General features: G+C 43.3%; 1 protein-coding gene across 5 annotated transcripts in view; it reads left to right on the top strand.

Annotated features, from left to right (window-relative positions):
- The window catches only part of C8H2orf42 (chromosome 8 C2orf42 homolog), a 29,103-nt gene that overhangs the window by 8,732 nt on the left and 7,278 nt on the right, over positions 1-13,093 (top strand). For 4 of the 5 annotated variants that reach the window (XM_048352679.1, XM_048352676.1, XM_048352678.1 and 1 more), the window contains 6 exons: positions 757-1,591; positions 4,025-4,135; positions 5,880-5,984; positions 8,555-8,659; positions 9,394-9,501; positions 12,166-12,266. In XM_048352679.1, the coding sequence (XP_048208636.1) occupies positions 769-1,591; positions 4,025-4,135; positions 5,880-5,984; positions 8,555-8,659; positions 9,394-9,501; positions 12,166-12,266 (1,353 nt within the window). In that variant the 5' untranslated portion in view covers positions 757-768. The remainder of the gene's footprint in view (positions 1-756; positions 1,592-4,024; positions 4,136-5,879; positions 5,985-8,554; positions 8,660-9,393; positions 9,502-12,165; positions 12,267-13,093) is intronic. The other variant, XM_048352680.1, reaches the window with a different exon arrangement.

Raw genomic sequence — 13,093 nt, 5'->3', positions numbered from 1 at the left:
AAAGAAAAATATTTTCCAGGTGCCAGTGACTCATCTCTGTAATCTTAGCTAGTTAGGAGGCTAAGATATGAGGATTGCGGTTCCAAGCCAGCCCAGGCAAGAAAGTCTGTGAAACTCTTACCTTCAATTAATCACAGAAAGAGCCAGAAGTGGCACTGTGGCTCGAGTGGTAGAGTGTTAGCCTTGAGCAAAAGGAGTTCAGGAACAGTGCCTAGGCCCAGAGTTCAAGCCCCAGGACTGGCAAAAAAATTAAAGAATGGGGGAAAAAAAGAGTTGGTTAAGAAACTTTGGTTATTATACAGAAAAGGTTGAGTGTAGAAAAGTACTTTGATTACTAAAATACTGTTTTTAAATGTACAGAGGTGACTCATGCCTGTAATCCTAGCTACTCAGAGGCTGAAATCTGAAGATCATGGTTCAAAACCAGCCCAGGCAGGAAAGTCTGTGAGACTTTCACCTCCACTAAACTACCAAAAAGCTGGAAATGGTACTGTGGCTCAAAGTGGTAGAGCACTGGACTTAAGCCTGAAAGCTCAGGCACTGTGCCTAGGTACTGAGTTCAAGCCCCAGGACCAGCACAAAAAAAAAATTATGTGTGTGTGTGTGTGTGTATCATATATAAATGAAGAGCATTTTGTATTCAAGGATTTATATTGCTTTGTTGTATGATTTGCCTCTTTCATTTTTGTTTTTAAATGCCATGAGCAGTTTTTGCTTTGTGTATATATACTCATGCCAATGGGCTTGTCTTTCTAGGGCCTGTGAAAAATGGAACCAAATTCTCTGAGAACTAAGGTCCCAGCTTTCTTATCTGACTTGGGCAAGGCCACATTGAGGGGAATCAGAAAGTGTCCCCGATGTGGAACATACAATGGGACCAGAGGCCTGAGCTGTAAGAACAAGACATGTGGAACTATATTTCGCTATGGTGCACGAAAGCAGCCAAGTGTTGATGCTGTCAAAATCATCACAGGCTCCGATCTGCAGGTCTACTCTGTGCGGCAAAGGGACCGGGGCCCTGATTACCGATGCTTTGTGGAACTAGGTGTTTCAGAGACGACAATCCAGACTGTGGATGGGACAATCATCACTCAGCTAAGTTCTGGACGGTGTTATGTCCCCTCGTGCTTAAAAGCTGCCACTCAGGGTGTTGTGGAAAACCAGTGCCAGCACATCAAGCTGGCAGTGAACTGCCAGGCAGAGGCCACACCTCTAACCCTGAAGAGCTCAGTCCTGAATGCTATGCAGGCCTCCCCAGAAACCAAACAGACGATCTGGCAGTTGGCTACCGAACCCACAGGTCCCCTGGTACAGAGGATTACTAAGAACATCTTGGTAGTAAAATGCAAGGCAAGCCAGAAACATAGCTTGGGATATTTGCATACATCTTTTGTGCAGAAAATCAGTGCCAAAAGTTTGCCAGAGCGCCGCTTCTTCTGCTCTTGCCAGACACTGAAATCGCACAAGTCTGGTGCCTCCAAGGATGAGGCTGCCCAGAGATGCATTCATTTCTTTGCCTGCATCTGTGCCTTTGCCAGCGATGAGACATTGGCTCAGGAGTTCTCAGACTTCCTAAATTATGATTCTAGTGGTAAGTGGTATGATTTATGCTACTACTATGTTACTCTAAAATGACAAAGAATTCCCCTGAAGCATTGGGCATTGTCCTAGCAAAATCAGACACAATTACTGTTTAATCAAATAAAAAACATTCCTTGCTGGGTGCCAGTGGCTCACGCCTATAAATCCTAGCTTCTCAGGAGACTGAGATCTGAGAATGTTGGTTTGAAGCTAACCCAAGCAGGGAAGTGTGTGAGACTCTTATCTCCAATTAAGGGGCTGGGAATATGACCTAGTGGTAAAGTGCTCGCATGCATGAAGCCCTGGTTTGATTCCTCAGCACCACATTGTATACAAAAAGGCCAGAAGTAGTGCTGTGGCTCAAGTGGCAGAGTGCTAGCCTTGAGCAAAAAAGAAGCCACGGACAATGCTCAGGCCCTGAGTTCAAGCCCCAGGACTGGCAAAAAAAAAAAAAAAAAGAGCTCCAATTAACCACCAAAACCAAGACATAGAGTGCTAGCCTTGAGCTGAAAAGCTCAGGGACAGCACCCAGGCCAAGTTCAAGCCCCACAACCGACAGACCAAGAAAAAAAAAAAAAAACCCAAAACATTCCTTTCCCAAGCAGCAGTAGTAAGGAGTGAACCAGGGCCTCATGCTTGGTTGAGGATTCTACCACTTGACTTGTGGCCTCAGCCTTTTTGTGTGCCCATTCTGGGGCTTGAACTTGGGGCCTGGTGTTTCCTGCTTGCTGTTCCATAGCTTTTTCACTCAAGTCTTATCCTCTACTACTTGAGCCACAGCTCCAATTCTGATGGTTAATTTTGGCAATGAGACTCACATGGACTTTTCCTTCCCAGGCTGGCTTCAAACCTCAATCCTCAGATAACAGTCTCCAGAATAGCTAGGATTACAGGTGTGAGCCACCCAATACTTTACTCCTTTTGTTTTTATTCTGTCTTTGAGATAAGGTGTTACTAACTTTACCCAGGCTGTTCCTGAACTTGTGATCCTTCTGTCTCCATCCCCCTAGTAGTGGTGCTGGATCCTCAGATTTTATCTTCCCAGTTGCCTGGGACAACTTAATGTTCTTTTTTGTTTGGTGTCATGCCAATACTAGGGTTTGAATTCAGGGCCTGATAAGCTTGCTTAACTTTTTCACTGAAGGTCAGTACTCTACAACTTGAGTATAAGATCTACTTCTGGCTTTTTAAAATAAAAATTGTTGTTAAAATGATGATGTGCAGAGGCTGGGAATATGGCCTAGTGGTAGAGTGCTTGCCTCACATACATGAAGCCCTGGGTTTGATTCCTCAGCACCATGTATATAGAAAAGGCTGAAGTGGTGCTGTGGCTGAAGTGGTAGAGTGCTAGCCTTGAGCACAAAGAAGCCAGGGACAGTGCTCAGGCCCTGAGTTCAAGCCCCAGGACTGGCAACATAAACAAAACCCAACACATAATTAATAGGTCAGGTAATGAGTACGTTGATGTTTGAGCAATGTCACCCTTCTCTTGTTCTCCCAGCCACTCCTGGCATTTGCTGGTTAATTAAGATGTCAGATTTTTCTGCCCAGGCTGATTTACCATCTTCATCTCAGCCTCCTGAGTAGGTAGGATTACAGGCATGAGCCACCAGCATCCGGGTTGTCTTAATTTTTAACTGATAATAGCTCCCAACTTTATGTGTGTGTGTATGCCGGGCCTGGGCCTTGAACTCAGTGCCTGGGCACTGTCCTTGAGCTTCTTTGGCTCAGGTTTAGAACTCTACCACCTGAGCCACAGCTCCATTTCTGGCTTTTGGTAGTTTTAAGTTTATTGGAGGTACGATTCTCATGAACTTTCCTGCCTGGTCTGGCTTTGAAAGCAGGACCCTCAGATCTCAGTTTCCTGAGTAGTTAGAATTATAGGCATGAGCCACCAGTACCCAGATCCCATCTTTTTAGTTTTATATTACTTAGTCTGGTTTTTGTTGTTTTTCCTGTGGCAGAGAGTTAGACCTAGGGCCTTATGCTAGGCAAGCACTCTTATCACTGAAGTGATAGCCCTAGCCTAGGAAAGCCTCTTACCAATATAATAAACAATAAGCAAAAACACATATTTTTTCAGAGTTTGTTTTAAAGGAGACAAAGAGGGGCTGGGAATAAGACCTAGTGGCAAGAGTGCTTGCCTCATATAATAAATGAAGCCCTAGGTTCGATTCCTCAGCATCACATATATAGAAAAGGCCAGAAATGGTGCCATGGCTCAAATTGGCAGAGTGCTAGCCTTGAGCAAAAAGAAGCCAAGGAAAGTGCTCAAGCCCTGAGTCCAAGCCCCAGGACTAGAAAAAAAAAAAAAAAAAAGGAGACAAAGACTCCATTCTTTATTTTGAGGATTTAGATTTCTTATAAATTAGTATTTTCTCTAGATTGAGGCCTATAATTCCTCTTGAACAGTTAATAATTTAGAAACCTTTTTCTTTTTTAGGTCTCAGAGAGACTCTTGTGCCCCAATTAGGTTGCCACTCAGAATCAACTGTATCAGCTTGTGAGACTGCTGCCTCTAAGCCAAAGAAGAGGAAGAAGGATGAAGTGTCTGGTGAGAGCCAGTTTTGTTTGTTTGGTGATATTGTCTTTGGACATTATTCTACTAAGCTTTATATCTTTCACTGAACCTCAGCAATTATGTGTAATCTTTGCTCATTTTACTTTTACAGTGCTAGGGATTGAACTCAGGGCCTGCCATGCTAGGCAAACAGTCTGCCACTGACCAACTCCCCCAACCCTTATTGGAGAGACATGTTTAGGTTACACTTAAGCCTCATGAAACACAGAATGCTCAATAGACCTTGAATTTTAAATAACTATTTTTAGTATAACTGTTTCAAACTTAATATTTAGAATATACTTAGTCTAAAAAATTATTATCTACATTCAAAAGAATTTTTTTTCTAATCTGATAACCTTAGTATAATTATAGCTACTAAAATCAAAAAAGCAGCTGGGCACTAGTGGCTCATGCCTATAATCCTAGCTACTCAGGAGGCTGAGATTTGAGGATTGTGGTTCAAAGCCAGCCCAGGCAGAAAAGTCCCTGTGAGACTCTTATCTCCAAATAACCACTCAAAAACCAGAAGTAGTGCTGTCACTCCAAGTGGTAGAGTGCTACCCTGGAGCAAAAGAGCTTAGGGACAGGGCTTAGGCCCTGAGTTCAAGCCCCATGGCTAGTCCCCTCCCCCCCCAAAAAAAAAAGCAGCAAAACAAGCTAAGAAGATGGCTCATCAGAGAGTTAATTATGATTATTCTGACAGGTAAGAACAATGGGTGAGGGGCTGGGGATATGGCCTAGTGGCAAGAGTGCTTGCCTTGTATACATGAGGCCCTGGGTTCAATTCCCCAGCACCACATATGCAGAAAATGGCCAGAAGTGGCGCTGTGGCTCAAGTGGCAGAGTGCCAGCCTTGAGCAAAAAGAGAAGCCAGGGACAGTGCTCAGGTCCTGAGTCCAAGCCCCAGGACTGGCCAAAAAAAAGAACAATGGGTGAATTATTGTCTTCCTTTCATTTCTATTTTCACCCTCAATATTCTATAAACAGCATAAAAAATTTAAATTTTGAGTATAAAGGATAAGGCTGATTTCCTTCTAGAAAGTGTGATGCTAACCTTGAAATTAGCAAATACTTTATGCTTTAGACTCTTTTTTAAATAATGGAAATTGGGGGCTGGGGATATGGCCTAGTGACAAGAGTGCTTGACTCGTATACATGAGGCCCTGGGTTCAATTCCTCAGCACCACATATACAGAAAACGGCCAGAAGTGGCGCTGTGGCTCAAGTGGCAGAGTGCTAGCCTTGAGCAAGAAGAAGCCAGGGACAGTGCTCAGGCCCTGAGTCCAAGCCCCAGGACTGGCCAAAAAAAAAAAAAAAAAAAAATGGAAATTGAACTCAGGGATTTGTGCTTGCTGGGCAAGTGCTTTACTACTTGAACCCCTTTTTACACTGGTTGTTTTCAAGGTAGGGCCTCCATTTTATGTCCAGGCTGGAGGGTTGTGATCTTCCTACTTGTGCTTTCTTTCCTGTGTGACTTGGGCTAAGGTGCATGTCCCTTTGATTAACCATTGTACTTCCCCCATAGCAAGGATAACAGGTGTGTGCCACCCCAGTCAACTTCCTTTTGCCCAGGTTGGCTTCAAACCACAATCCCCCATCTTTTCCTCCCATATAGCTGGGATTACAGGGTTGAGCCATCTTACTCAGCTTGTTTCATACTCTTTAGAATTAATGTCAAATCAATTTATATATTCCACAAACATATTTTTAATTACTTTAATAATCTGTGATTTAGGTGCACAAATGAATAGGTCACTAATTCCTCAAGATGCAGTGAGCAGCAGTCTAAGGAAGAGTGGCCTAAAAAAGCCTGTTGTTGCTTCTTCATTAAAAAGGCAGGGTAAGTTTCCCACTCTAGAATAGTATACAGCAGTAGAAAATGTTCCTGAAGAAGTCAGAAGCAGTAAGCAAAAAGGAATAATTGTATATTTGTCTCCCAAAGAGTGCTACTGCCATAAACATTAGCAGCACATAGATTTATATGAGCTGAGTTTCCTGTCTCACCAGTTTTCAAATCATGCTCAAAATTAAATGACATCTATAATTATGGAGTCAGAGAACAGAGTATTGGTTGCTAAGGATCAATAGAAAAGAGTTGTGTGATAGAATCCTTTTGTATTTTGACTGTGGTGCTGACACAATCTACATGTGATAAGTTGCATAGGACATATGCACATATACTACACATAAGTGCATGTAGAAACTGGTGAAATATGAAGCAGATCACTGAATTTCATTTTCCTGATTTAATATTGTACTGTCATTTTAGAAAATGTTACTATTTGGTAAAGAGGTTTTGTTTGTTTGATTTTGGGTTTCAGGTGGTCTGTATGTATGTGCTGCTAATGAGGTTTGAACTCAGGGCTTTAACTTTTTCATTCAAAGCTGGTGCTTTACCACTTGAATCACAACTCCACTCCGTTTTTTTTCCAGTTAATTGCAGATAAGAATATATCTTGTTGGGTGCTGGTACTCACTCCTGTAGTCCTAGCTACTCAGGAAGCTGAGATTTCAGTCAGAAGCCAGCCAAACAGGAAATCCATAAGACTCACCTCCAATTAAGCACCAAAGAAAGCAGGTGGTCGAGGTGTAGCCTAAGTGGTAGATAGAGCCCTCAGAAACAATACCCAAGTCCTGAGTTCAAGCCCCAGAGCCTCAAAAAAAAAAAAAAAAAAGGAGAAAAAGAACATCCCCTAATAATAGGCTGCCTGTGAACCTCAATCCTCAGAACTCAGTCTCCTGAGTAGCTAAGATTACAGGAATAAGCAATTGGTACCCAGCTTGCTGTTTAATTTTGAGATAGAAATTTGACTCCTGCCTTGGCATATGTGTGGGTGTGGTCTACATAAGTTAGCCTCCCCATGTACCTAGAATAACAAGCATGTACCACCACTCCCAGCCCTTTGTTGAGAAAGAGATCTTTTGAACTTTACAGCTGAGTTGGCTTTGAATTGAAATCCCCCCCATTTCAGCTTCCCAAGTAGTTTAGGGATCAGCATGAAGCATGAACTTAACCAGCTTTCTATCTTTATTTTTTCCAGTCCTGGAGCTTGAACTCAGGGCCTGGACTCTGTCCCTGAGCCTCTCTGTGCTCAAGGCTAGCGCTCTACCACTTTAGCCACAGTAGTACTTCTGGCTTTTTCTGTTGATATGGTACTGAGGAATCGAACCCAGGGCTTCATAATCGAACCCAGGGCTTCATGCATGCTAGACAAGCACTCTACTTCTAAGCTACATTCCCAGCCCACCTCATATTCTTTTTGTAAAATTTTTTTGCCAATCCTGAGGCTTCAACTTGGGGCCAGGGCACTGTCCTTCAACTTCTTTTGCTTGAGGCTAGCACTCTACCACTTGAGCCACAGCGCCACTTCCACCAGCTTTTTCTGTTTATGTGGTACCGAGGAATTGATCCCAGGGCTTCATGCATGCTAGGCAAGCACTCTACCACTAAACCATATTCCCAGCCCTAACTTTATATTCTTAAAATTAAAAAAAAAAAAAAAGCCAGATGCCTTTGGCTCACATTTGTAATCCTAGCTACTCAGGAAGCTGAGATCTGAGGATCGAGGTTCAAAGTCAGCCTGGCCAGGAAAGTTCATGAGACTCTTATCTCCAATTAACCACCAGAAAAACAGAAGTGGCACTGTGGCTCAAGTGGTAGAGCACAAACCTTGATCTGAAGAGCTCAGGGACAGCACCCAGGCCCAGAGTGCAAGCCCCTTGACTGGGGGTGGGGGATTGCCAGTGGCTCACACTTATAATCCTAGCTGCTTAGGAGGCTGAGGTCTGAGGATCTTGGTTCAAAACCTCTCTGGACAGGAAAGTCTATTAGATTCTTTTCTCCAAAAGAAATCTACCACAAAACTGGAAGTAGAGCTGTGGTTCAAGTGGTAGAGTACTAGCCTAAAGAAAAAAAAGTACCCAATTACTGAGTTCAAATCCCAGGACAAGCATTTTTTAAAAAGTCTTAAGCTTAACACCAGTGGTTTACAGCTATAATCCTAACTACTCAGAAGGCTGAGATCTGAGGATCATGGCTCAAAGCCATCCACAGCAGAAAGTTCTGAGATTCTTCATCTCTAAGTAATCACAAAAAAGCCAGAAGTGGAGCTGTGGCTCCAATGGTAGAGCATTGACCTTGAGCAGAAAAAGCTAAAAGTCTATGCCCAGACCTGGAGTACGAGTCCCAGTAGTGGCATTTAAAAAAATGTCTATATTGAATTATCACATTGTAACCCATAAATAAATATGTACAGTGATTATGTATTAACTTTTCACTTAGTAGTTATCTAGTTTCTTTGGATTTCACTTTCTTGGTCACTTTATTTTCTACAAGCTCTTTAACCTTTTTCAAACTTCAATTACTTATTATAAAAGAAAATTAAAGTTACAGTTTTTTTCTTTTTCTAGTTTGTGGTCAGCTGTTGGATGAGGCACAGGTAACCTTATCCTTCCAAGATTGGTTGGCCAGTGTGACAGAACGTATCCATCAGACCATGCACTACCAGTTTGATGGTAAGTTCTGGTCACCCAACTGGGCTCTTCTGGAAGTAAGAGAAATTAAAGTATTTGTGCTTTGCTCTGTGTGTGTGTGTGTGTGTGTGTGTGTGTGTGTGTGTGTGTGTTCACACGCTGGTCCTGAGACATGAACTTAGAGCCTGGGCCCTGTCTGTTAGCTTTTTTGCTCAAGGCTGGTACTCTACCAATTGAACCACAGCTTCACTTCTGGCTAACTGGAGATAAGAGTCTTATAGACTTTACTGCCTGGCTGGCTTCAAACCACAATCCTAAGAATCAGCCTCCACAAGATGTTTATCCCCAATTACTATCAAAAAAGCTATGACCCAAGTAGCAACTCTACTACAATTAGAGCTGTGACCCAAATAGCAACTCTACTACAGCCTTGACAAAGCACTGTCCCAAGCAAAAGCTAAGAGACCTTGCCCAGGCCCTAACTTCAAGCCCCACCCAGTATTGGCACACACACAAAAAGTTTTCCACAATAGTTTGATTGCTACTGGACAACATGAGCCATTGGTGCCCACATCAGCCCTGCTTTGTTTTAGAAATGGAGTCTAGCCTGGCAGACTTTTCTGTCTGGGGCTGGCTTTGGACTACAGTCTTCAGTGTCTTAGCCTGAATAGCTAGGATTTTATAGGCATGATCCACCCAATAACAGGCTCCTTTTCTTTTTACTTCTCTCTAAACATCAGGAAAGTTTCTTTATATAACTTTTTTTCCTTCTGTAGGCAAACCAGAGCCACTGGTGTTCCACATTCCTCAGTCCTTTTTTGATGCCCTGCAACAGAGAATATCAATAGGCAGTGCAAAAAAGCGGCTCCCCAATTCCACCACAGGTACGAACTTTCCCTCGGGAATAGCAACACACATTTTGATCATAGTGAATTATGTTTGAAAAAAAATCTGTGTGGGACTTTCAGGGTTTGGATTCTATTTTAGGCACATGCTTGGAGTGGGGTTAGTTGGAGTGTGATTTTGAGAATTAGTTCTTGGGACACTGACCATTCTTTTAGAAGGTCCATTCTCCCTTATACCAGTAAGAATGAATGGGGGGGGGGGATTAATATATATAAACTTGGTTAAAGAAGAACAATGAGGTGGCCACTAAGAAGTTTGATATTTCCAAGTATGAACAAATTTACCCAAAAGCATTAGAGGACCATGTTGGGCACCGATGGCTCAGGCCTGTAATCCTAGCTACTCAGGAGGCTGAGATCTGAGGATCATGGTTCAAAGCCAGCCCGGGAAGAGACTCTTATCTCCAGTTAACCACCAGAAAACCAGAAGTAGTGCTGTGGCTCAAGTGGTAGAGTGCTAGCCTTGAGCTGAAGAGCTCAGGGACAGTACCCAGGCCCAAAGTTCAAGCTCCATGATTGACCAAAAAAAAAAAGCATTATAGGCCCTAATACTTATTAGGTCGCATCTTGTAGCCATGTGTGTGTGTGTGTGTGTGTGTGTGTGTGTGTGTGTGTGTGTGTGTGTGTGTGTTAACTCTTTTTGACTCCCAAGCTTTAGAAAGGGAAGGTTTTGGGGCTGGGGATATAGCCTAGTGGCAAGAGTGCCTGCCTCGGATACATGAGGCCCTAGGTTCGATTCCCCAGCACCACATATACAGAAAACGGCCAGAAGCGGCGCTGTGGCTCAAGTGGCAGAGTGCTAGCCTTGAGCGGGAAGAAGAAGCCAGGGACAGTGCTCAGGCCCTGAGTCCAAGGCCCAGGACTGGCCAAAAAAAATAAAGGGAAGGTTTTTATTTATTTAGGAAGATTTTTAAAAATAGCATCATTAGGGGCTGGGAATGTGGCTTAGCAGTAAAGTGCTTGCCTAGCATGCACGAGGCCCTGGGTTCAATTCTCAGGACCATATAAATAGCAAAAGCTGGAAGTGGCACTGTTTCAAGAGGTAGAATGCTAGCCTTGAGCAAAAAGAAGCCAAGGACAATGCTCAAGCCCTGAGTTCAAGCCCCAGGACTGGCCAAAAAAAAAAAAAAAATAGCATCAGTAGCTGTACAGGGGGATTCCACTGTGACATTTTCATGCTTTTATGCAATGCTTTCCAATCTATCTTCCCTCCCTGTCACTCTTCCTTATCTTCCTCCCCCTTCATAAAACAATTTCAAGCCAGGTGCCAGTGGCTCACGCCTGTAATCATAACTACTCAGGAGGCTGAACTCTGAGGATTTGTTTTTTGTTTTTTGGGTTTTTTTTGCCAGTCCTGGGCTTGGACTCAGGGCCTGAGCACTGTCCCTGGCTTCTTTTTGCTCAAGGCTAGCACTCTGCCACTTGAGCCACAGCGCCACTTCTGGCTGTTTTCTATATATGTGGTGCTTGGGAATCGAACCCAGGGCTTCATGTATACGAGACAAGCACTCTTGCCACTAGGCCATATTCCCAGCCCCCTGAACTCTGAGGATTTGAAGCCAGCCAGGACAGGAAAGGACATGGGACTCTTATCTCCAGTTAACCACCAGAAAACTGGCACTGTGGCTCAAAGTGGTAGAGCACTAGCCTTGAGCAAAAGAGCTCAGGGACAGCATGCAGCCCTGAGTTCAAGCCCCTGACCAACCCCCCCCCCAAAAAAAAAATCAAGAGGTTTCATTGTTTTACCCATCAACAATCTGTTTTGACAGTATCCATCATTGTAAAAAAGGATGATTTTATTTTTAGAGTTATATTTGGGCGTGGTAAACTATTTGCTTTAGGTGTTGGCATTGAACTCAGAACTCTGCATATGTTTTGCATGTGCTTTGCCACCCTTAGCCACAGCACTTTCTAATTATTATAGTAATCTAGTACTTACTTGGGTTTTTTTTTTTTTTGGTTTTTTGCCAGTCCTGGGCCTTGAACTCAGGGCCTGAGCACTGTCCCTGGCTTCTTGCTCAAGGCTAGCACTCTGTCACTTGAGCCACAGCACCACTTCTGGCTTTTTCTGTATTCCCAGGCTGGGAATATGGCCTAGTGGCAAGAGTGCTTACCTCATATACATGAAGCCCTGGGTTTGATTCCTCAGCACCACATATATAGAAAACAGCCAGAAGTGGTGCTGTGGCTCAAGTGACAGAGTGCTAGCCTTGAGCAAAAAGAAGCTAGGGACAGTGCTCAGGCTCTGAGTCCAAGGCCCGGGACTGGCAAAAAAAAAAAAAAAGGTACAATAAAGACAGGTGCTGGTGGCTTATGCTTGTAATCCTAGCTGTCTGGAGGTTGGGATCTGAGAATAAAGTTCCAAGACAGCCCAGTCTGGAAAGTCTATGAGACTCTTATCTGCAGTTAACCAAGAGGCTGAAAGTGGAGCTGTGGCTCAAGTGGTGGAGCAGTAGCCTTGAGCAAAAAAAGCTCAGGGACAGTGCCTAGGCCCTGAGTTCAAGTCCCAGGACAGGGACACACATACACACAAATAATGAGATATAAGGAAAATACAACAGTGCATTAAAGAAAGAAAATAAGAAATACAATAAAAGAGAGTATCATTTGGTAATCTAAATTTGTTCCTTTTTTATATTGAAGCTTTTGTTCGGAAAGATGCCTTGCCACTGGGAACCTTTTCCAAGTATACCTGGCATATCACAAATATCCTGCAAGTTAAACAGATCTTAGATACCCCAGAGGTAAGAGATTACTTCTACAATAGTGGGAGTACAGACGGATGACTGTGTGAGGAGTAACTCAGATCCCTGAGCTCCACTTGTCAGTAGAAGTTTCTCTTTTTCCATCCTAAGGGATTATTCAGAAGTGATTATTACTAGGTATTGTGATTCTTGCCTATAAACCTGGATACATGGAAGGCTGAGATCAGGAGGGTTTGGGTGGAAGGCCAACCCAGGCAAGTTACTGAAGTCAGGCACCAGTGGCCTGTAATCCTAGCTACTCAGGAGTTTAAGATCTGAGAATCACGGTTTAAAGCCAGTCCAGGCAGGAAAGTCTGGAAGACTTTTATCTCCAGTTAAGCCCCAAACATTGGAAGCCGAGCTATGACTCAAGTTGTAGAGTGCCAGCCTTGAACAGAAAAAGCTAAAGCATAGTGCCCAGGCCCTGAGTTCAAGCCCAGTATTGGCATTATAAAAGAAAAAAAAAAAAAAAAGGAGTGAGGGAAGGGGAACATTGTCCAAAAAAAAAAAGGTAGTCTTTACCTTAAGTTAGGTGATTGTAACTTTTTTGTACATCCCTTTATAATAACAAAAAAAATTTTTTTTAGCTGGGCACCATTGGCTCAAGCCTATAATACTAACTACTGTGAAGGCTGAGATCTGAGGTTCATGGTTCAAAGCTAGCCCCGGCTGGAAAGTCCATGAGACTCTTATCTCCAATAAACTACTCAGAAAGGGGCTGGGAATGTGACTTGGTAGTAGAGTGCTTGCCTACATACATGAAGTCCTGGGTTTGATTCCTCAGTACCACATAAGCAGAAAAGGCCAGATGTAGCACCGTGGCTCAA

This window comes from Perognathus longimembris, chromosome 8 (assembly GCF_023159225.1).
Source record: "Perognathus longimembris pacificus isolate PPM17 chromosome 8, ASM2315922v1, whole genome shotgun sequence".
Taxonomy (NCBI): domain Eukaryota; kingdom Metazoa; phylum Chordata; class Mammalia; order Rodentia; family Heteromyidae; genus Perognathus; species Perognathus longimembris.
Note: the sequence above shows the minus strand (reverse complement) of the source record. Positions and strands in the feature narration are given on the sequence as shown.